Raw genomic sequence first — 23,954 nt, 5'->3', positions numbered from 1 at the left:
ACTGCAAGATAATCTTTATAAAGTTGTCATTTTATAATAAAGACAGATTTGCTTATATGTACCTTTGTTAACAGGAAAACTCGCAAAATGCTCCTCTCGTTCATGCAACTTTGGAAACTTTGCTTCGATTCCTCAACTGGATTCCACTGGGGTATATTTTTGAGACCAAGTTGATCAGCACACTAATATACAAAGTAAGTATTTGCTCTAAACTGAATAGTCCATTAAGAGATTATATGGGATCATGGTTGTTGCTAGTAAATGAGGCTTTTTTTGAACCTAACTTCTGTGTATATTTTTTCTTCCATAGTTTTTAAATGTCCCCATGTTCCGAAATGTCTCTTTGAAGTGCCTCACAGAAATTGCTGGTGTCAGTGTAAGTCAGTATGAGGAACAGTTTGTCACACTCTTTACCTTGACCATGATGCAGCTTAAACAGGTAACATTTGCTGACTAAATGGATATTGGGTTTCAATTCCCTCTATGTAGGTCCTGCCCACATTAGCAAGTTGCTCATCATAGCTCATTGGTACGGCATCTGCCTTGCCTGCAAAAGGTCCCTGGTTCAATCCCCGGCATCTCCAGGTAGGGCTGAGACTCCTACCTAAAACCCTGGAGAACTGCTGCCAGTCAGTGTAGACAATACTGAGCTGGATACACCAGTGGTCCAACTCGATATAAGGCTTTCTATGTTCCTAAGCAATATTTCAGAGGCTCTCTCTCCTTCCCCCAAAGTAGATTAGGGTGGGAGGGAGTTTTTATTTTGAAGTGGTTGGTTCTTTTCAGATGTGCCAGCCTTCAGGCGACACAGACATATTTAACTAGATACCAAGATTTCAAATGCAGGCAAGAACTTGCTTGTTGAAAGTAAATCTTAACATAGAACATAAGAAGAGCCTGCTGGATCAGGCCAATGGCTCACCTAGTCCAGCTTCCTGTTCTCACAGTAGTCAACCAATTGCCCATGGGAAACCCACAAGCAATGATAGCCTTCTCCTCCATGAATTTGTCTAATCTTTTAAAGCCATCCAAGTTGGTGACCATCACTGCCTCTTGGGGGAGCAAACTCCATAGTTTAACTATGAGCTGTGTGAAGAAGTACTTTTGTCTGTCCTGAACCTTCCAACATTCAGCTTCGTTGCATATCCATGAGTTCTAGGGTTACAGGAGAAACAAAAACTTTTCTCCTTCCACTTTCTCCACTCCACTCCACTTCTATCTTATCTCTTACTTTTTATCTAAACTAAAAAGCGTCAACCTTTCTTCATAGGGGAATCGCTCCATCCCCTTGATCATTTTGGTTGTCCTTTTCAGAACTTTTTCCGGCTCTTGTGGCATCCCACTATTTTTGCCTTATGTGCAACATCATTCCAGATGTTTAAGAATGTATATGTGGATAGCGTTCCAAGTTCCACAGAAACTGATAGGTCTTTCATATGGCTGAAATCCTATTGATGTCAGTGGAGCTATTTTTGGCTGCAATCAAAAGAAAAGCAGGCCAAAGTGTGCAGTTTAAGCATTATACTAGGGTAACTTCCTGAATGTAGTCGGGATTTATATTTTTTTATCATATATGAATCGTGGGTTTTCAGGGGACAGTGGAACGTTATCTTCCTGTTTTGTAGTGCTAAATACATTAGTTGTAATGGTGTTTGCCATGGGGAAGGAGTTTCAATTGAACTGTTTGCTAACAAAGAACTCTTGACTGTAAATAGAGCTCTAGGCTTGTGTATGGGTGAGCCCTTTAAAAACTTTTTCTAAGAGAGCTACTGGAAGTAGGGAATGTGAGGAGTATCTTACGCAGACCTTGGGAATTATTAAATCCATAAAACAGTGGCCATGGCTTATAATGGCAAATATAAATAAATGTTTTGCATAAGATACCATTGACGTTTACAAGACTTCCAGATAATAATTTGGTTCCGTCGTTCTTAGATGCTTCCTTTGAACACCAATATTCGACTTGCATACTCCAATGGAAAAGACGATGAACAGAACTTCATTCAGAATCTCAGTTTGTTTCTCTGTACCTTTCTGAAAGAGCATGGCCAACTTATAGAAAAACGTTTAAATCTAAGAGAGACGTTAATGGAAGTAAGTTTCCCTGTTTGCATGGTTCCCTATTTGTATCTGTTGTTGTATTGGTGTCCTCTGTATCTCATAGTCACTACCAAAAAGTAAGTGGAAAACTGAGCCAATCATGAGGACAGATGAATTTTGATTTGTAGATAAATCTGTGTCTCGGATGCTAGCTCCTCTGTCAACTTAGTGATGGTCCTAGTCCCAATATTCTGTTCAGCCTTTGTAGTACACACAATATGCCACACAGGGAGTTCTCCAGCATTTCTGGATTGGTAATCATTTTCCCTTTGGAGTAGTAAAGGGTCCAGAGCGGTCACTTAATACTTGTCCTGTGACCATGCTTTTTCTCTTGGTGTCAGTACTCAGTTGCTTAAGTAATTTCCATAAATTTACTTTAGGCCCTTCATTACATGCTACTGGTGTCTGAAGTTGAAGAAACTGAAATCTTCAAGATTTGTCTGGAGTACTGGAATCACCTGGCTGCTGAACTTTATAGAGAGAGCCCATTTTCAACATCTGCTTCTCCATTACTTTCGGGAACTCAACATTTTGATGTTCCTCCCAGGAGACAACTTTATCTTCCTGTTCTGTCTAAGGTAGTAGGAATCTTCCAGCTTGCTTATAATTTCTCATATTTATGTTTGTTTCTCTCGTTGTCCAGTGGCTTGATTTACTCAGCAAGGAGCAGCACTATTTCATAGGAGTTTATTGCTTCAACCCATGAAATTTGGGCTTGTTTCTCTTAGGAGCAGCTTTCTCTGTTTACAAGCATTCTGAAGAATACTAGGTGGATATTCATTGTTCATGGCAATAAAATAAATTATCAGTCCTTTATAAATTCACTAGATGTAGGGAGTTTGCTTACTGCAATCAGATGAAGGTATTCCAAATGTGTCTGCCTCATGGTAAGTGCACCTGCCCCATGTTACAATAGAAATGTAAAGGGATTAAGAAATTCTTGTCTGAAAATCCTTTGTACATTCCTATTTTGAGTTTTTTCCCTTTAAATATAGGTGCGATTGTTGATGGTTAGCCGCATGGCAAAGCCAGAGGAAGTGCTTGTTGTAGAAAATGACCAGGGGGAAGTTGTCCGAGAATTCATGAAAGATACAGATTCTATCAATTTGTACAAGAACATGAGGGAAACACTAGGTAAGTTAAGTACTTGCCTACACTCTATGGTTCTTGCCAGCTTCCATTCTGACTCTGCTTTGGTATGTGATTTACTACTATAAATCCCACTTGTTCCAATTTATTCCCCCACTAGTCCTATCTGACAAAACTGGCATAAAAATAGGGCTTTCTTCATGATGACCCCAAGGCCAAGGAAGATACATAAACATGTGCCACTTGTAGCTTTTTGTAAGCAGTTCAATGCCAATTCGTTCTACCATGCTTTTAGTGACTGAAGTTTTAGTTGCAGGTGCTGCTTGCAGTCTTTATTAGAAGCTTTATTATATTGGCTCTGTCTTATTGGTCATCTGGAGCATGGAAAGGCAAGAGTTAAAAATGCGTACAAGAGTCCAGGAAACCAAATAGGGCCTACACTGCTATTACAAAAATATACGTATGATGCATAGTTAATATGCCTTTCTTGCAGAGACCTCCTTAGCCTCAGAGGGACCATAGAGAGAAAAAATGCTCCCTTTACTCACACTAATTATGTATCATATACATGCACTGGTGAAATAGAAATGCCTCAGACATGCAGACTTATGGGAGCACTTGCTTTACTCCTATACTGATTTATAGTATTGAATGAAATGTTCATATATTTTCTTAACCACTATTTATCTAATTGCTATGGCACTTCTCTGTTCAAACATTACCTGTGTTTGTTAAGCAGAGATGGTATTCTGAATCTCTGAAAATATCTAATGCTTATTTTTGTAGATGACCAATTTGCTTAAACTTTTGTTTTTTTCTAGTTTACCTTACCCATCTGGATTACGCAGATACTGAAAGAATAATGACAGAGAAACTTCACAATCAAGTAAATGGTACCGAATGGTCATGGAAAAATCTAAACACTCTGTGTTGGGCTATAGGCTCAATCAGTGGAGCAATGCATGAAGAAGATGAGAAGAGGTTTCTTGTAACAGTAATAAAGGTATGGTAGGATAGAGAAATGTTACTAGTTTCTTACAAATCAGATTTTCCAGAAAGAGATGCAGCATAACATTTTATGAACAAAAGTACTAGGAGATGCTAAGCTTATCTGCGGTGAGACTTAACTCCAGAAAAGGCTGGGGATTTCGTAAGGGTAAACACAACTGCTATTTGTCACTGATGCAGCCTCAGTGATGAACTTGGCATCAGCATACTTAAATGTAGAGGAGGTGGTTATTTCATTTGAAGACTTATACACCATCCTTTGATTGGAAGGTCCTCGGGGCACTTTGCAATAGGTTATAATAATGCAAAATAATCCCATCAACACAACCTAGCAGCTCCTAGTGGGGGCCAGAGTGTGCTTCTCTTCCACTTGTGAATGGAGCCGCCTCAAAGGTAATGTAAGCATTTCTTGAAAAGAATGGGGACTTGGTAGAGGTTCTATAAACTTTCTGAATACTGTGAAGAGTGATTTTTTCCCAATACAAAATTATCTGCTAATAATCACTTTTTAAAAAATTGGATTAATGGAAGATAGATTTCTCAGTGGCTGCTAACTTGTTTCATTTTTACTTATGATAAATATCTAACACTGCAACTCAAACATGGTGGTTTTTTTTCTTTTTAATAGGACCTTCTGGGACTCTGCGAGCAAAAGCGAGGGAAAGACAATAAAGCTATTATTGCATCCAATATAATGTACATAGTAGGGCAATATCCAAGGTTTTTGAGAGCCCACTGGAAATTTCTGAAGACTGTTGTCAACAAGCTATTTGAATTTATGCATGGTAATTTATCTGGAGTTTTGTTTGGTCTTTGTACTAACAAGTATTACTCATGACCTAAATTTTGAAATAGTTTTTCAAATAGTTTTTGATATTGAGCTACCTTAACATTTTGGTTAAGATCCTCCGTGGCGCAGAGTGGTAAGCGGCGGTAACGCAGCCGAAAGCTCTGCTCACGGCCGGAGTTTGATTCCAACGGAAGGAGGAAGTCGAATCTCCGGTAAAAAGGGGTCGAGGTCCACTCAGCCTTCCATGCATCTGTGGTCGGTAAAATGAGTACCCGGCATACGCTGGGGGGTAAAGAAAGGCCGGGGGAGGAACTGGCAATCCCACCCCATATATACAGTCTGCCTAGTAAACGTCGCAAGATGCCACCCTAAGAGTCGGAAACGACTTGCACTACAAGTGCGGGGACACCTTTACCTTTTTAACATATAGGACTTTGCAGGAATGTAGTATGTGTTCATTTAATTCAAGATTCTGAGAATCATCTCCATTCCAGTTTCATTTCCTTAAGCCCCGATGTATTCCCTAAAGTTGGTAAGACAAAGTATTACTTGGATTTAGAAAAGAGGAATAGGCAAACCTTTGCAAGATTTTTACAGAACAATAAAAATGTACAGCAAACCCAGATCCCTCAAAACTGGAGGAACAGCAGCACAACATACACAGTAATGTTTTTATATCTACACCTTTTCTCTTGCTTTCTGTTTAGAAACTCACGATGGTGTCCAGGACATGGCTTGCGATACGTTCATAAAAATAGCGCAGAAATGCCGCCGACACTTCGTCCAAGTCCAGGTGGGAGAGGTCATGCCGTTCATTGATGAGATCCTGAACAATATTAATACAATCATTTGTGATCTTCAACCACAGCAGGTATGTATGTCACTCTCAACTTAAAAACAGGTATGTGGAACCTTAGGCCCAGAGCCATCTGGCCTCTCAGCACTCTTCTTAGACTGTATCCCTCACTGGCCCAGCTGTTTACCCTCCTGAAGTCCTTTCTCCTGTCTGGAATATGTCCTTTAACCAGAGTTTTGTGTGATGTCATGACTGTTGCTCTGCCACTTTTACTTCTGGACCTGCTCACTAGTGGCAAGCCCTCAGAATGTTACCCATGAGGAAATACAGGTCTTGGGCTGTAAAAGCTATTTCCATCCCTGCTTTAAAATGAAGATGTGTGCATAAAGTTTGGTGTAAACATTGTATTGCAGTGTGTTGGATCTGAAGGAGCTCTTCCATTCACAGACAGGCATTTTTGGATTTAACTCAGTGTTTCTGGAGTAGTGGAACATACCTGCAGATACAAAGCAGTGGCAAGTTGCAACTCACAGCTTTGCTTTGCAGTCCCCCTCTTTCCAAAATAGTCCTGTAGACTTCAGATCCAGTTCTCTATTAAATAAAGGCCAAATTTGCTGCATAGTAATCTGGTCTCTTGGTTCCAAATAAGAAATTTGACTCATTGGTTGACTGGTGGTCTAAGTTCGTGCATGTTCTTCATTTATTTGGTAACCTTTTAAATAATTTGTTTTAAAGTTGGGCTTAAATACTGCTTATTGTTTAGCAGTAATTTACATGTTTTTGCAAGAATGTGAAATCTCAAATGGTTGAACAGATAGTCTGGAATAAGAGGAGTGTTCTTTTAAAGAACAACCTGAATTTTGAAATTCATTTATAGCATATCATACTTTAGTATATTCTGGTATGTTTGTTACATTAACTAGGTGCATACTTTCTATGAAGCAGTGGGATATATGATTGGGGCACAGACTGACCAGACGGTACAAGAGCATTTGATAGAGAAATACATGTTACTCCCTAATCAAGTATGGGATAGCATAATTCAACAGGCCACAAAGGTAAGGATACATTGTATCTGGGATCTCTTAACTGTTTTTGAACCCATGGGCTCATTGAGTTTGTGTCATGGGTGCCACCACAAAATGGCTGCCACAGAGCCATGACCAACCACAAAATGGCTGCCATGGGGGGTGGCACCCAGATCACCTCAAATCAGTGCTTCTTCAAATAATTTGCCCCCAACTCACAAAGGTTTTTTTCCAAATTGTGTGAAGTCACTAGGCTGCTTAATTTTATGCATGTCTGTAAAATGTGTTTTTTCTCTCAACTTGAAGCGTTGCTGTTTGACCTTATAACTTTCACACAACCCTATAGAGCACAGTGGATCAAATGAATATAATTTTTTGTCAGTTCATGAGAGGCTGATGAAGCACATCATTACATAGCACATAACAACCGAGTGTATACTAGTTGGAACAACTGTTTCATGGGCAGAGCTGAAATGAGTGTCTGCGTCACCAAACTGTAACAGAGGTAGAATGTTGTGGTGGTGTGATGCAAAATGTGAGGATGTTTGCTGTGGCAGAGAGAGAGAAGGTAGCTGATTTGGCTGAAGGTGGCCTTTTTAACAAGCCTCTCACTTACAAACCTGTTCCCCCATACTTTCTAGTATTCTGTTCCTCCTTTGCCACCCCTGCTCTTGAGTAAAAAGCAGGCTGGTAGAAAAACTTAGGCAAGCTACAAATGCAGCTGGCTGGTGGGGAACTTTGCTTCTGGGCCCAGAAATCAAGTGTACTTGCTCTGTCCCTCTGCCAGTCCACTGTATTTCCATGCTGGCCAGGGAGGGAGTTTGGTTTTGTTTTTAAATTATTTTTGTTAACCAAGTCCTCCTGGTGACATGCAACACAAATAAAATGATGCAATAAAATATTGAATAAATAACAGCACATAGATGCGTCACAAATACCACAGTAATCCCACAAGGGTAAAATTTAAATGCTCAAACACCGCCAAAGTAGGATTTCATCTTTCTCTGCAGCCAGCATGGAACTCTTGGTGAGTTTCTTCTGGTTCTACTAGCTGATACGCCTTCCTGTTTTTCTAACATCAGTGACGCAAGATTCCCCCCTCCCAGTTTTGGGTGTGTTGGCTTTAGGGTTAGCACTACTGCCAAGTGGGGCCTGTACCTGTGTGCCAGTTCTGGAAATCATTGTCAGTGACAAAGGTTTGAACATCAGAATGGGAATTTACTTTGGGCTGCCCCACACAACAAACTATGAGGGAAAAGGTGTTGTGGTCCATCCCCAAGTCCATGCAACTGAGCTGGCCACAGTGTTAATGCCCACAATGGACTTCAGAGTGGGGATGTTTCTGGTAGCAGTATGCACTTACTCTTCCATCACTTCATCCTAAAGGTTATGCCCACTTCCTTCCTTCCACATCTCCCTGCAAGAGGAAACTGTGTGCTTGCTATGCAGGGAGTAGGGGGAAGTTCATGGGCGCAGTGGCAGGACTCTGCAGGTGATGCAGCACCTGGGGCAGTGGATTGAGGAATGCAGGTGTAGAAGCTGTTTGCAAGCATGATCACAGTTTAGACAATGTTTAGTTTTAGTGAAGTCTGATAATTTGGCATGTGATGATTTGCTTCTAGAAAAACTTGGTTAACAGCAGCCCTCTCTTGTGGCTTCTTTGTAGTCCCACATTTTGCATGCTTTGGCCACAGCACACTAACACCTTGGAATCTCAGATCAAAAGCTTCTCATTAAAGCAGATTGTACCTGCCAGAAAGATGCTTCTCAGGAAGGTCTTGGTCCTGCCTTTATTTTTCCTCTTTGGTTTTTATTTATTTATTTATTCATTCAATTTATAGCCCACCCTTCCTCCTGAGGGAGCCCTGAATTTAGTTAATTAACTATGTTCACTTACCCTATTGATGTTTCATGAACACAAGCCTTGAAACACAAGTAAGAGGAACACAAAAGCAGGGTCAGAATCTGTTCTCATTCATCCCAGAGTGCAGGACATGGAATAATGGGCTCAAGTTAGAGGAAGCCAGATTTCGACTGAACATCAGGAAAAACTTCCTAACTGTTTAGAGCAGTATGACAATGGAACCAATGACCTAGGGAGGAGGTGGGCTCTCCAACACTGGAGGCATTCAAGAGGCAGCTGGACAGCCACTTGTTGGGTATGCTTTAAGTTGCTTTTTTGCATTGAGCAGAGGGTTGGACTCGATGGCCTTACAGACCCCTTCCAATTCTACTATTCTATGATCCTATGATTTTCTTTTAATTTGCAACTTAGTAGGGTGTTACTGCCCCTGGAGTTGAACAAGACCCTTGATTGTACTTTTTCTGGGTAACAGTTGTGTAGCTTTATTTGCCCAGGCTGAAATGCCTATAACTTTCAGGCAGTGTTATTTGGAGACTTGCCAAACATGGAAACTTGGTTCATTTCTGTTCCACAGAACGTTGATATCCTAAAGGACTCAGAAACAGTTAAGCAATTGGGAAGCATACTGAAAACAAATGTGAGGGCATGTAAAGCTGTTGGACATCCTTTTGTGATTCAGTTGGGAAGAATCTACTTAGATATGCTGAATGTATACAAGTGCCTCAGTGAAAATATTTCTGCAGCTATTCAGGCAAATGGTAAGAATTACTGACTGAACATCATGGGTATTCTGAGTGTCTTTCAATAGAGAAAGATTCTTTAATACGCCATATTTAAATATTTCTTACTTTTTATTTGATGCTGGGTTGAATAAGCATTAGATTATTCTCAGCCTGCTCTGAATAATTTAGTTTGGGTACAAGAGAAACCTGGATGAAGTCGTGGAATGATTTATGTTTTAAAAAGCAAGGTGTAGCTAAAACAAGATTAGAAGATGGGAGGACTTCAGATATATGTTTATTCATTGGTGGGATAGGTAGCCCTTTTCTGGTGTGACCACAGAACTTACTACCTGGCATCAAATTGCCATTATAGAATCTACATGATTTGTAAGGTAAAAGCAATAGAAAATCATGAGAAGTTAAAGGCACAACAGTATTTTTCTTCTTGAAAGTGGTGCTCCTTTTTCAGCTTGCTGACTTCTAGATTATTGAGCTGCAGTGCTTCATACCAACTTGCACAGAGAGCTGATACACATGCAACTTCACTAATTCCTTAACCATGGTTGATGCAAACTATGAATTGCTATTAATCTATTTAAAAATAAGTTAACCATGGTTAAAGTTGGTGCTGACAAAAGCCTTCACGGAAGAGATGGGGGAAGCAGAATATGTTTCAGAGAGGTATTGTGCGATCCTGCAGCCCAATCCCTGGCAGAGGGGTCAGAAGCTTTGCCCTAAAATAATTAAGGTATTTGTGTTTAGAAAGGCTTCAGAGCTATAGGATGTTCTTGTGACCCTCTTGATACTGGCATTTGAAACTGCTTTTAAATCGACTGATCTTTTCCAATTGATGTTTACAATTAAATTAGATTGGTAGCCGTCTTGCACATATTATGGAAAGGCAGGGTAAAAATACTTATATTGTTTTACAAAGTATGTGTTTCTGGGTTGTAACTAACTTCAAACTCTTCCAGGTGAAATGGTTACAAAACAACCTCTGATTAGAAGTATGAGAACAGTAAAAAGGGAAACTTTAAAACTAATTTCTGGCTGGGTGAGCAGATCCAATGATCCTCAGATGGTAAGTGGACTTCTCAAGGGTCAACAACCTCAATGAATTAGAAATACACATACAAAGTAACTTTATAGTAGGCCTTGCATTTAAAATATTACGGTTTCTCTCTCTACAGGTAGCTGAAAACTTTGTTCCACCTTTGCTGGATGCGGTTCTTATTGATTACCAGAGGAATGTTCCGGCTGCCAGAGAGCCTGAAGTGCTTAGTACAATGGCTATCATAGTAAACAAACTGGGGGGACACATTACTGCTGAAATACCTCAGATATTTGATGCTGTCTTTGAATGCACATTAAATATGATCAATAAGGTAATGCCCAAAGCTCTTCAGCAAACAGAAGTGGCTTAAGTTTCCCCACTGTGAACCACATTCAGTTGTCTCTATTGAAATTGTTAACATCCCTTGTAAATGTATTTGTTAAGCATGTATAAGTTGCTACTAATGATGAGGCTTACCCTGTAGTGACTGTTGGTTTTATTTCCACAGTCTAAGGAGAATAGCTCTAGGAAGGAAACCTATAAAAATGTATTAGTTGCCTATCTGTAAAAAGAAAATGCAAAACTACTTAAGCCTGACACATAAGTAGTGTATTTATCTCTGAAAATCTTGCCTGTATGGAAATACACCAGAAATTCAAGCTGAGTGAAGATGTTCTGAGATATATACAGGAGTTCTTTTCTGTTCTTTCCATGGTTTATTAAACCCTCACTTTATTTGGTCATTCAGTGGAAGCAACTTTTAAGGATACAGTTGCAAAAATGTGTAGATGAATATGGCAGGGTTAAAGGCAAGAACATCATTTAAAGTTTGTGTCTGCCTCATACTCCAATAAATTTTAAGTAGACACTGGTACTGAAAACTTGTACATCAAATCATGATTTCAATTGTGTTGAAACACTTCCAAATGGGGCTTTGGCTCTTAAACAACTGTGTGGTAGTGGCAGTGCAGCTGCTGTCCTGAATATTGGATTCGTTTAGGTTTGTTTAAAAAAAGTTAAGATGTAAAAACTTGCTTCTGCCAGAGTATAATGTCAAAATTAGTATTTTTTCTGTTTTCTCTTTTCTCTGCCATTAGGACTTTGAGGAATATCCTGAACACAGAACAAACTTTTTCTTACTACTACAAGCAGTAAACTCTCATTGCTTCCCAGCATTCCTGGCCATTCCACCTGCACAGTTCAAATTAGTACTGGATTCTATCATTTGGGCTTTCAAGCACACAATGAGAAACGTTGCAGATACAGGTGAATTAAGTTTTATCCTAATTTTCTAAACTGTTATGCTTAAATAAGTCAGCTAGCTGTGGTTAACTATCTCTCTCTGTCTAAAACATGTTGGCATGTAGATACATATAGACAGATATTAAAAACAGACTCTTTTATATGCCTACCAACCCATTTGAAACTTGATTTTAGGTTTCCTTCAAGAAGGTTTAGGGAGAATTATGTTGTCAGGGCTGATAATTAATAGTTAAGAGTGCAGATTTGGTGCAACACAAACTCCCACATACCTCCAATAATCAGTGTCATGACTACCTCCTTGAAAATGGAACAGTAAAATTCCAAGAACAGTAGCTTGTTTGCTTTCATATAGATCATATACTTAAACTTGACTTGGTTTCTGGAATGTGCAACGTCTACAGACAATAAAAATTTGAATGGCTTCACCATACTTTCTTCCAGGCCTTCAGATCCTTTATACACTTTTACAAAATGTTGCACAAGAAGAAGCTGCTGCCCAGAGTTTTTACCAGACTTATTTCTGCGATATTCTTCAGCACATTTTCTCTGTTGTAACAGACACGTCTCACACTGCTGGTAAGAATTGTGGAGTGGGGTGGAAGAACTTGAGAGCCTCCGCTACTGTGAGTTAAGAGAAGTTCCTGTACACAAGTTCTCAATATTGTTCCCTCCTGTGTGCTTTAACCAGGTTTGACGATGCATGCATCGATTCTTGCATACATGTTCAACTTAGTAGAAGAAGGAAAAATAAGTACTCCTCTAAACCCTGGAAACCCAGTGAACAACCAGATGTTTATTCAGGAGTATGTTGCTAATCTCCTTAAATCTGCATTTCCCCATCTGCAAGAGTAAGTGTATTTTAGAAACAAAAGTTTAAATAGAATTTGAGTGTAACTACTAGTAGTCTTAATTGTTCTTCTGTGTCTTTTTTTTAAATCTTAGTGCACAGGTTAAACTGTTTGTAACAGGACTCTTCAGTTTAAATCAGGATATTCCTGCTTTCAAGGAACACCTTAGGGACTTCCTGGTACAGATAAAGGTATGTTTGGAATTTCCTCTCCTTATTCTGCATATTTTACTTTGAACAGACTAAGTCATGGTTTTCCATTGTAATAGTCTCTGCCATCTAACATGGTATTGTCCTGTGATAACTACCGTAAGCTTTTCTTGAAGTTTGGATTTACTCTTCAGTTGAAGAAAAGAACAGGCAATTTTGCTTTAAGGTGCAATACATTAGGGCCCCACTTTTCAGCATTTCATTAATACGGCGCCAGCAGGGCGCTCAGCTGTAGCGTGCGGAGCTCCAGCTGGAGTGCGGGGAGCTCTAGCCGCCACACTCCAGCGGACAGCCATCAGCTGGAGCAAATGATCAGCTGTACTGTACAGCTGATCACGCGCTATGTCCACTTTATGGCAGGTTTCGCTTTTCGGTGGGGGCCTGGAATGTAACCCGCCGTATAAGTGGGGCCCTACTGTATAAGCAAAAGATCATATTCTTGCCCCAAACAACTTTCAGTTTAAATTTTTGACACAGTAAAGGGACAAAAATGGGGGAATAATGAATGTAAATAGAGTTACATTAACTTGGTTTTGTTTTGGGGCAGGAGGGGAGAGGACTAAGTTTGAGTCAAAGGCTTCATGGAAGAGGTAGGCTTTGAGAGCATTTGAAGGATGAGATGGCATCACATAGGCGCTTCTGGGAGGATGCTGATTTTAGGCATAAGTGGCAAGCAAGGGAGAGTGGAATCATTTAAGGGAGCAGGAGACTTGAGAGATGGAGTTGAAGGAGCAACGGTTATGGACAGGACTATTGGGATACAAGAAGCGGATCTGCACTAATTGTGGCATTTGCTTTCTGATATGTGAAATTGCTGTTCTATTTCAAATATGCAAATGCCAGCAATGCCAATGCAACTTTTAACCAAATTATTGTATAAGTTGTGGAACTTTACACTGTAGATGCCTTTCTAGCTTTTGGTGCGCTTTGCTATGTGTCTGGGTTATAATGGCTTTTCTAAATTGCTTTATTTCTGCAGGAATTTGCAGGTGAAGACACATCTGACTTATTCCTGGAAGAAAGAGAGACGGCTCTTCGACAGGCTCAGGAGGAGAAACACAAACTTCAGATGTCTGTCCCTGGCATCCTTAATCCACATGAAATTCCTGAGGAAATGTGTGATTAAAAAATAACCAGTTGCACTGTTTTCTTTATGTACAGCTGCTTTGTTGTAAAAGAAAACAGGACTTGGATATTTGTTGACCAAAATGATGCCAATTTGTAAATTGAAGATGTCACCTAGTGGCCCTTTTTTCTTATGTGTTTTTTGTATAAGAAATTTTCTGTGAAATATCCTTCCATTGTTTAAGCTTTTTTTGTTTTGGTCATCTTTATTTAGATTTGCATGAAGTTGAAAATTAAGGCATTTTAAAAATAACACTTCATGCCCATTTTGTGGCTAAGGGTAAAAGAGGCAAAACATATAACTTGTAAAGTCTATTGCAAAATTATACATTTTCCAGTTAGAACACAGATTTTTTTTAATTAGGGATCACTTTCTTACTAGCCTGTCCTGCAGTCTAGAAGAAAAGGGTAATAAGTTAATCCATCAGATTGTTAGGTATAGGAGGATGAATGCTGCATCAGACGTGAGCAGCTTTGGGACTGAGTGGCAAGGCTAGGCTTACCGGTATTTGCAAGTCATATGGCAAGTTTGCAGCAAGATCATGTGCATATCATCCCATTGTAAAGCAACTTGGAAAAAAAAGTATGGGAACACAGTACAGTTAGTTATTTTTACACAGTTCTTTTGTTTTTGTGTGTGTGCTGTCGCTTTGTCGACAACAGCTTTTTGTTTTCCTCAATGAGGAGTGTTGCTCATTTGTGAGCCTTCATTAACTCGAAGTGAAATGGTTAAAATATTTATCCTGTTAGAATAGGCTGCATCTTTTTAACAAGCTCATTAAAGAAGAATTCTGGCTTTTGAGATGACTTCTACTAATTTACATTGTTTACCATGCTGTAGTGCTTTAAGAACACTACTTAAAAAGCAAAATAAACTTGGTTTACATTTATTTTCCTTTCCTTGGCTTTATTCTTTTATTGGATTAAAAAGCTCTGATCACTTTAAAATTCAAGTAGTAATTAGAGTAGAAGAAAAACCCTGTTGAGGACATGCAAAGCCTGCATCTGGCAGGGACTCCCACAACTGCTGAAAGATTTCTGCTGCAGTAGCTACTTGGCAAATTGGTTCTTTAAACTTAGATTTTCAACATGTATCTTTCAGTGGCCTGCCCAACATTGTCCTTTTTTCTTTCACCTGGGTTTTTGTGGCTCTTCTCAAACAATGTATAATATGACAAAAAACAAAACAAAAAATTAACATTTGGCAGTATCAATGTTACTTTTGCTTAACATTTCTCCAGAATTTTCTCTTCTGTATATCAAATGCCAACCTGTTTGTCTTGGTTTTCCTGGGGCAGGTGGCATCCATGTTGCCTACAGTCCTAGGACTGTCAGTGATTTAAAAAAAATGCAACATTCATGTGCCGTTGTTAAAGAAAATGAGGGTAGATGATTAGTGTTAATCTTTTTATATAAAATTTGAATATCAAAATAAATAGTTGTATCGTGCCTTTATTATCCATTCAGAATTTTTAGTTGGAAATCCTTCACGTAGTACATATCTAAGCAAGGTAACATTTTTAAATGCTTTTAATGCTTGGTATAAAATACTAGGATTAGATTAAGAGTGCAAAGTGTTATGTTAGCTGTTATTTCCAGTGAAAAATTTTTGCACAGTGTACTACTAAAATATGTCTGCTTCATTTACCTAAGATGAGAGGTGCAATGTAGGACAAACAAAATTAATATGAGAACCAAAGAGTGAATGTGTGACTTAATGGAGAATATGCATAAACTCTGGGCATTCTGCACGTTTATCATGTGTTATGGAAAATGCACAAAAGTATAGTAGAAGCAGATTCTGCATATTGCCTGGTCATATGTGCAGAATCTCCCAAGTCGTAATTGACAATTGCAAGCAGTGGCTATTAAATAGCCCCTTCTGTTTTATCTTTCCGCGCTATTAAATTTGCAATGAGGTGAATTATAATGTCAGTCCAATAAAGGAATTCTTATCTGGATAGGAAACCAGTTAAGTTTAAATTTATTACAGTGTGTCTTTAGTTATACTTAACAGCTGCTTTTCAGTTGCCCAAGTGCGTAGCAAAGCAATTGAAACCAAACTAAATAGCAGCTTTAATCCTGAAATGGATTGTCATGCTAATCTAACAGTACCTTGGTTTTGTCCCAATGGTGGCAAAGGTAGCTTCATACTCAAATTGTATTTTACTTTCAAAAGTAGTTTTTCAAACTATCTCAATATTGGAAAACCATCTCTTGTCACAATCTTTTCAAGATACGCAAAGTTGCACTAGTTTACCTTTGTAAGGCTTCACTAGTATGCATACTTCCTTGGGAGTAAGCCCCACTGAGCTTATTGAGACTTAATGCTGAGTAATTGCTTTGGGGCACCACAACTCAGGTCAACACTCTGCCCTTTGCCATTGCCAGTGGAACAAGGATTTCTGGGTTAAGTTGTAAGCTGCCTTGCGGATTTCTGGTTGGAAGGCAGAATAAGTCTTAACAAATAATAACATATTTTTAAAAACCCTCTATTGGAGCAGCTTGCAGTTTGTTACAAGGGAAATAGCAAACTATTAAATGCTGTTCCAGTCTCTTGCCTCTTCACAGCTGCAGAGCGTCAGCCTATATAAAAACAGGAGCATAGCAAGATGCCTTATACAGAGTGAAAACCATTGGTTCATCTAGTTCGGTACTGTCTACACTAACAGGCAGCGGCTCTCCAGGATTTCAGACAGCAGCCATTCCTGGACATGCCAGGATTGATGCCCCATTGCCTCCAGAAGATTCAGCTCTGGCAAATAGTCTAGGCAATGATTTCCAGGGCTGAGCAGCAGCCACCAGTAACGCCTGCAGAAGCCCTTCTTAGTTTCCTTACTTGATACTACATGTGTGGGCTGGACTAGTATGCATTTAATTGCATAACATGATCCTGTAATGGCCCTGGCCTATGTGACAAGCCTGTCAAAAGTATATTTAAACTCCCATTTGTAACAGACTATGAATCTTGCATTATCAGTCTAACGTTCTTTGCTACTTAGGTAACAACACTTAGCTTGCTTTCCCTTTCAGTCTTGCCTAAACCAAATGGTAAATGGTTGATCATTGACATGTAATTTGGGCAAGGAATTTACCAATTCCTGTCCTTAGCAACTGAAGAGAGGAAAAATATTCTTGCAGTTGTTCATAGGAGATGGCAACCTCATATTTGAATCCCTCATTGCAGAGGCCAGGTGTGGAAAAAGCCAATCTCCCAAAAAATGAGACTGGGCCATATTACAAGGGATGTGTTTCTCCCCAGTCTAGAAGATTTGGGGTTTTAAAATGAGAATCTGAGGCTGTCTCCAGGTTGAACCTACCTGTTGTCTGTGATGGTGATGCAGGGCTGGTCACGGCACTGAGGGTCTTGGAACCATTTTCTCAGTGCCATTTTGTTCTTTAATCACCCTTTCAAGTAGGGAGGGGGATTCTGTGGCCTTCCAGATGTTGCTGGATTCATAGGATCAGAATAGTAGAGCTGGGAGGGGCCTATAAGGCCATCGGGTCCAACTCCTTGCTCAACGCAGGAATCCAGTTCAGGATTACAATCCCCATCATCCCTGACCATTATCAGTGCTTCCTGCGGCTGATGGAAGCCAGAGACCCAACAACATCTTGTGGGCTACAGGATCTCCATCCCTGCTTTGGAAGTTTGAAAGCGTTGCTGGTTCATTCCTCTTGAACCCCCCAGAAGAAACACATTAGCCTGAGTAGCCCTATGTTCTCAGTCATCGAGGTAGTGGAGCATACAGGAACTGGTTAACTGCTGGAGGCAGAGACTTTTTGGGGGGGAAGTGTTAGATGGTGGCCAGCTGAAGGGGAGGAAACCACCCTCTAGCTGCCAGTCTTGACTCTGTCTCCAGCGAATTACAGAGTCAACTGCACACTCCTGTATCTCCATAAGGGATACAGGGGAGGGAGGAGTTTTGGGTTTTTCTTCAGTTTACCTGCTACCTTCTCTTTCTAATCCCGCCCGTCAGTGATTAGATAGAAGATGGGGGGGAGAAGGAACTATTTTCTACATCAGTGCCCGCAGGTGCTTTAGTGGGGTGGTAGCTGGGAGTCGTCCCAGGCCCCTCCCTCTCTCCATGGCTCTCTGTTTTCCCCTCTGCACATGAGAGTGGAGGGGGGAGGAGATTCTGCGGTTGATTTTGGCAGGAGGTAGCTGAGAACTGTCCCAGGCACCTCCATTGCCTCAGAGCGGCAGCAAATGGAGAAGCGCCAGCATGCGTGCCATTGCGGTATGTGGATTCCAGGTAGCCCCGACTGTGAGGAGGGCTGTAGACCCATGAATGAGGTAGTCAGGAGCTGTCCTCAGCACCTCTGGGAGGGTTGTTTCCCACCATCGCCAGCTCTCGGTGTGGGAGGTGGCCAGGAGTTGTCTAGGCCCCTTCTGGGTTTTTCCTGCCATCGCTAGTTTTCCTCAGAAGGGGGAAGGGAACCAGTACTTCTCGCAGGAACAGCTGCACAGCCAAGTAACGTCTATTGGCAGCTCCCACTTGTTTTCCCTGGGCACCGAAGGGATGGTTTTTTTCCAGAGGGGCCTCTGTGGGGTTGTCCAATGTAGCCCCCCCAAAAAAACCTCATAGCTGGCGGAGCAGGGCCAGCAAACCTCAATGGAGGAGGTCATGTCCCTTATTATTTATTTATAGCATTTGTTAAGTCGCTTTTTTCCAAAAATAGGTCTCAAAGCGACATACAAAAAGGGAAACAAAAACACACTGCATATGAAATAGCTTACAGCAAGTCAAACAACGGCAAAAACAATTTCAAGCAAAATAATACAACAATAGTGAAAATAACAAATGGCAGATATAACAGCAACACAAAAACCATACCAACACTATAAAATAACACATTGTAACAATCCTATTACACAACTAGTCAATATGGCAAAAGTAGAAGAGAAGTAACACAATTTCAACTTCAACATAGCTACTAGTAGCACCCCACCCATGATGTTATTCAGGGTCTCATTCTTCTAGTAACAAAAAGTCCTTTTAAACTCCACCAGTCTCTGCCAACTGCCCACCATAGCTCTTCCCTGATGGCCCGCTCTCAAGCAGCGGCGTCAAGTGGCCAACAGCACCAGTGCGCCTCCGGGAGAGTCCTGCTCACGAGTCCACCGAGCAAGGAAGGCTCCTCGGTCACGCTGGGGTAGTAGGCAACAAAGATGAACAAGGGGAGCAGGCAGAGAGCCGCCGCCACCACCACCATCTCCCCGCACACACTGGGGACAGGGCCGGATTATCCATTAGGCTTAGTAGGCTGAAGCCTAGGGACCCGGAGCTCTTGGGGGCCCGCGATCCGCAGAAGCAGGACAGGAGCCGTGGATCGCGGGACAAGAGCTTCCGAACCGCCCACCATCCCCCCGCTTCACTTACCTTTTTCTCCACAGTTTTTTGTGGTTTGCCATCAATCAAGATGGCAGCCGAGGTTTCCCTAAGGGGCTGAAGCCTCTGCCGCCATCTTGGTTGATGGCACACATGCATGCTACACACGCGCATTGCTGCCATCAACGAAGATGGCGGCAGAGGCTTCAGCCCCTTAGGGAAACCTCGGCCACCATCTTAATTGATGGCAAACCTGTACGCGCAATGTGCGCAGCCACAAACAAGGCAAAAAGGTAGGTGAAGCGGGGGGATGGGATGGGATGGGACAGCGGGCAGCTCAGAATCAGCCTAGGGGCTCTCCTCAGCTTAATCCGGCCCTGGCTGGGGATGGCATACCTGCAGACCTATCTCCCTCGTGTCCCCCCTCTCAGCAAAGAAAAAGCTCCCCAAAGAGCAGTCTGCCCTCAGGCGCCCCTCCACCGGCTTCCCTCACGGGGTGAGACCACCTCAGCAGCCTTGGTGACAAACAAGAGGCAACTGCTCTGCCAAGATGGAGAACCACTCAGCCGGGGTAAGGGACCAAACTCCGTTGTGCTCCAGTCTCTCCCGACCCATTTTCATGCCGCCGCATTGGTAGTGCCTTCTGTTATCACCGCCATGATTATCTTGGTTCCCTTAGTGGCGGGGGGGAGGGAACGCTGCTAGGAGGATAGCCATCTCAGCACCTTAGCCTCAGTGGCAAGTGCCATCTTATATTCTTCGGCGGGGAGGACCCTGCCACGGGTTCCACCTAAGCAGGGGGGATGAACAGGTCATTCAACTGAGGACAGGGCATCTTCAGCTATGATGACTTGGATTAGTAAGGCTATAATGAGGGAGGTGGGGGCTTCCTTAGCCAAATGTTTAGCCCACTCCCACAAGAGGAAGCGACCCAAGCATGGCAGGGCATGCTCACCATCATCTTCCTCCAGCTCAGTCTCATACTCCATTTCCTCATCTTCAGGCACCAGCCCAGTTAGAGAGAAGGGAAGGGAAGGGGCAAACGCAGAAGCTTTTGCAAGTCTGAGGTGCAGAGTAGAGTATGCATTTCCAGGACCTGGAGTCCTCTAGAGTCTCCTCTCTTAGCCATGATCCTTTGGGAGCAGGTAGGTGGTATCTTTCAGGTGCAGAGGAGTCTGAGAAGGAAGAAGGGAAATTATCTGTGGAGGATTAACCAGAAGAGGCTATATACGCCTGATACCTATCCTGTCCTCATTACCAAAGCCATGGCATGCCTTCAACTGGAGCTGAGGTCCCCACCCAAACAGGTTGTGGAGGAGGGCCAAGGCTCCTCAGACATCTTCCCTAGATCAGGGTAAAATGTCACCAGCATTCCTTTCCCAAAGTTCTTTAAGGGCATAGTCAAGGAGGAATGGGAGCAACCAGCCAAGCCCAAGAAACCTCATGTATTGTCTAGGAATCCTACTTCTGTTATGGCCAGCTTGAAGGTTCCAGCCACAGATGAGCCAGTATCTGCCTTAGGGGCCAAAATGGCTATCCCTAAGGAAGGGAACACTATCCAATCCAAGTGACAGGAGTAGCAACTCAGCCTTGAGGCGCACGCATGAGGCTTCAGCTCTTTCCATGAGAGCATTGATGGCTAATTCCTTCCTAGCCTGAGCAGCGGTGAAATGGGTGAGGACACTAATGGAGGAAGTCCCTCTTAAGAACATAAGAAGAGCCTGCTGGATCAGGCCAGTGGCCCATCTAGTCCAGCATCCTGTTCTCACAGTGGCCAACCAGGTGCCTGGGGGAAGCCCGCAAGCAGGACCCGAGTGCAAGAACACTCTCCCTTCCTGAGGCTTCTGGCAACTGGTCTTCAGAAGCATGCTGCCTCTGACTAGGGTGGCAGAGCACAGCCATCATGGCCAGTAGCCATTGATAGCCCTGTCCTCCATGAATTTGTCTAATCTTCTTTTAAAGCCATCCAAGCTGGTGGCCATTACTGCATCTTGTGGGAGCAAATTCCATAGTTTAACTATGCGCTGAGTAAAGAAGTACTTCCTTTTGTCTGTCCTGAATCTTCCAACATTCAGCTTCTTTGAATGTCCACGAGTTCTAGTATTATGAGAGAGGGAGAAGAACTTTTCTCTATCCACTTTCTCAATGCCATGCATAATTTTATACACTTCTATCGTGTCTCCTCTGACCTGCCTTTTCTCTAAACTAAAAAGCCCCAAATGCTGCAACCTTTCCTCGTAAGGGAGTCGCTCCATCCCCTTGATCATTCTGGTTGCCCTCTTCTGAACCTTTTCCAACTCTATAATATCCTTTTTGAGATGAGGCGACCAGAACTGTACACAGTATTCCAAATGCGGCCGCACCATAGATTTATACAACGGCATGATGATATCGGCTGTTTTATTTTCAATACCTTTCCTAATTATCGCTAGCATGGAATTTGCCTTTTTCACAGCTGCCGCACACTGGGTCGACATTTTCATCGTGCTGTCCACTACAACCCCGAGGTCTCTCTCCTGGTTGGTCACCGCCAGTTCTCTTGATGCATCTCTTGATGCCAGACATGTCACATAAGGCCTTACCAAGCTACCCAGGACTGCTGATTTCTGGCTGATTCATCCCTGCACAGCCTGCAGCATTCTGCGTATGCTCTGGGATAGTCCGTGGTGGTGAGGCAGAACATCTGGCTTAAGCAGTGGGAGGTGGATCTCCATTCCAAAGCCAGCCTGTCCATTCTCCCCTATACAGGGGGGCAGCTTTTTGGCAAATCTCTGGATCGCCATCTGGTGGAAACCAGCCTGCTCCACGAGCTAGAGGGAGCCCCAGCTGACGAAGCGTCAAGGCCCCAGCTGACAAAGCATCAAGGCGAGTTAAGCAGCAGAGTGAGTTTGGCAGCAGGGCGAGGAGGCCAGGGCCACCCACTCTGCCCGTCTGTTCCCTGACCTCAATTAAACCGCAGTCTCCAACCCACTGACGTAATAAACCTTAAACAAAACTATGCAGGTAAGAAGCCAGCAGGGGTGTGGGGGCTTTCCAGTGTTTTGCACCGCCTGCAGCATGTACGACTATCTGCCTGTTGGACAGAAGTCGTGGGTGTGCTCTCGGTGCAATGAGCTCCTGGCTCTCCGGGAACGACTTCATTTCCTTGAGGCCAAGGTGGCGGACCTGGAAAAGCTGAGAGAGGCAGAGAGGTGTGTGGAGGAGGCCTTCAGGGACGTTATAGCTGTGTCCCACTCCAACGATGATAGCTCTCCTGCTATCATGGAGAACGATGGTCTCGGGGAAGGAGAGCATCCAGCTGAGGAAGAGGGAAACGATCCCTTAGAAGGGACCCATTCCTTGGGGGATGAGCAGCTATCCTCTCGTGCCGAGGATATATCTCCAGGGGGTGGAGGGATCCTTGTAGTGGGTGATTCGATCATTTGGAACATAGACAGTGGGGTGTGTGATGAGCATGTAGACCGCAAGGTGTTTTGCCTGCCTGGTGCGAAGGTTGCGGATATCGCCCGTCGTTTAGATAGTTTGGTAGACAGTGCTGGGAAGGAGTCAGTGGTCGTGGTGCACATTGGCACCAATGACATGGGGAAATGCAGCCGTGAGGTCCTGGAAGCAAAATTTAGGTTGCTAGGTAGGATACTGAAAGCCAGGACCTCCAAGGTGGCTTTCTCTGAAATGCTACCGGTTCCACACGCAGGACCAGCCAGACAGGCCCAGCTTCGCAGTCTCAATGCGTGGATGAGACGATGGTGTCAGGTGGAAGGGTTCGGATTTGTTAGGCACTGGGGAACATTTTGGGACAAGCCGGGCCTGTACAAAAGGGGCGGGCTCCACTTGAACCAGAATGGAACCAGACTGCTGGCACTTAAAATTAAAAAGGTAGCAGAGCAGCTTTTAAACTGACTGAGGGGGGAAACCCGACAGGAGCTGAGAAAGGTCCGGTTCGGAATAAACCTCCCCCCTAGGATAAAAACCAAAGAAATGATGAAATTTTAAAAGGGGTAGGCCTAGAAGTAGGCATTGTGAGAGCAGGGGCACAGGATATAAATTCAGAAGAGCAAAATTACCACAGGCCTAACCACAAGTGCCAAAGACACTTGAAGAGAGACACTGCTTACAAGTGCCTGTACGCTAATGCTAGGAGCCTCCGAACCAAGATGGGAGAACTGGAGTGCTTGGTCTTAGAGAAGAGCATTGATATAGTGAGCATAACCGAGACCTGGTGGAATGGAGAAAACCAGTGGGATACGGTTATCCCTGGATATAAACTATATCGGAAGGACAGGGAAGGACGTATTGGTGGCGGAGTCGCTCTATACGTGAAAGAAGGCATTGAATCCAGCAAGCTCGAAACCCCAAAAGAGGCAGACTCCTCCACAGAATCGTTGTGGGTGGTGATACCGTGCCCCAGGAGGGACTTAATACTGGGAACGATCTATCGTCCCCCTGATCAAAATGCTCAGGGAGACCTTGAGATGAGATATGAAATTGAGGAAGCATCCAAACTAGGAAATGTGGTAGTAATGGGTGACTTCAACTACCCGGACATAGACTGGCTGCATATGTGTTCCAGTCATGACAAAGAAGCAAAGTTTCTAGATATTCTAAATGACTATTCCCTAGATCAGTTGGTCATGGAACCGACCAGAGGGACGGCAACCCTGGACTTAATCCTCAGTGGGGACCGGGACCTGGTGCGAGATGTAAGTGTTGTTGAACCGATTGGGA

At 42.8% G+C, this 23,954-nt stretch overlaps 1 protein-coding gene across 3 annotated transcripts in view; it reads left to right on the top strand.

Moving 5' to 3' along the window:
• Positions 1-15,332, top strand: part of XPO1 (exportin 1) — a 43,340-nt gene extending 28,008 nt beyond the window's left edge. For all 3 annotated transcript variants that reach the window (XM_061625790.1, XM_061625792.1, XM_061625791.1), the window contains 17 exons: positions 75-194; positions 311-439; positions 1,936-2,094; positions 2,481-2,678; positions 3,096-3,234; positions 4,011-4,192; positions 4,826-4,982; positions 5,695-5,858; positions 6,707-6,841; positions 9,250-9,433; positions 10,372-10,478; positions 10,588-10,782; positions 11,549-11,717; positions 12,156-12,290; positions 12,403-12,562; positions 12,657-12,753; positions 13,751-15,332. In XM_061625790.1, the coding sequence (XP_061481774.1) occupies positions 75-194; positions 311-439; positions 1,936-2,094; positions 2,481-2,678; positions 3,096-3,234; positions 4,011-4,192; positions 4,826-4,982; positions 5,695-5,858; positions 6,707-6,841; positions 9,250-9,433; positions 10,372-10,478; positions 10,588-10,782; positions 11,549-11,717; positions 12,156-12,290; positions 12,403-12,562; positions 12,657-12,753; positions 13,751-13,897 (2,577 nt within the window). In that variant the 3' untranslated portion in view covers positions 13,898-15,332. The remainder of the gene's footprint in view (positions 1-74; positions 195-310; positions 440-1,935; positions 2,095-2,480; positions 2,679-3,095; positions 3,235-4,010; positions 4,193-4,825; positions 4,983-5,694; positions 5,859-6,706; positions 6,842-9,249; positions 9,434-10,371; positions 10,479-10,587; positions 10,783-11,548; positions 11,718-12,155; positions 12,291-12,402; positions 12,563-12,656; positions 12,754-13,750) is intronic.
• The last annotated feature ends 8,622 nt before the right edge of the window (positions 15,333-23,954 follow it).

This window comes from Rhineura floridana, chromosome 4 (genome assembly GCF_030035675.1).
Source record: "Rhineura floridana isolate rRhiFlo1 chromosome 4, rRhiFlo1.hap2, whole genome shotgun sequence".
NCBI lineage: Eukaryota > Metazoa > Chordata > Lepidosauria > Squamata > Rhineuridae > Rhineura > Rhineura floridana.
Note: the sequence above shows the minus strand (reverse complement) of the source record. Positions and strands in the feature narration are given on the sequence as shown.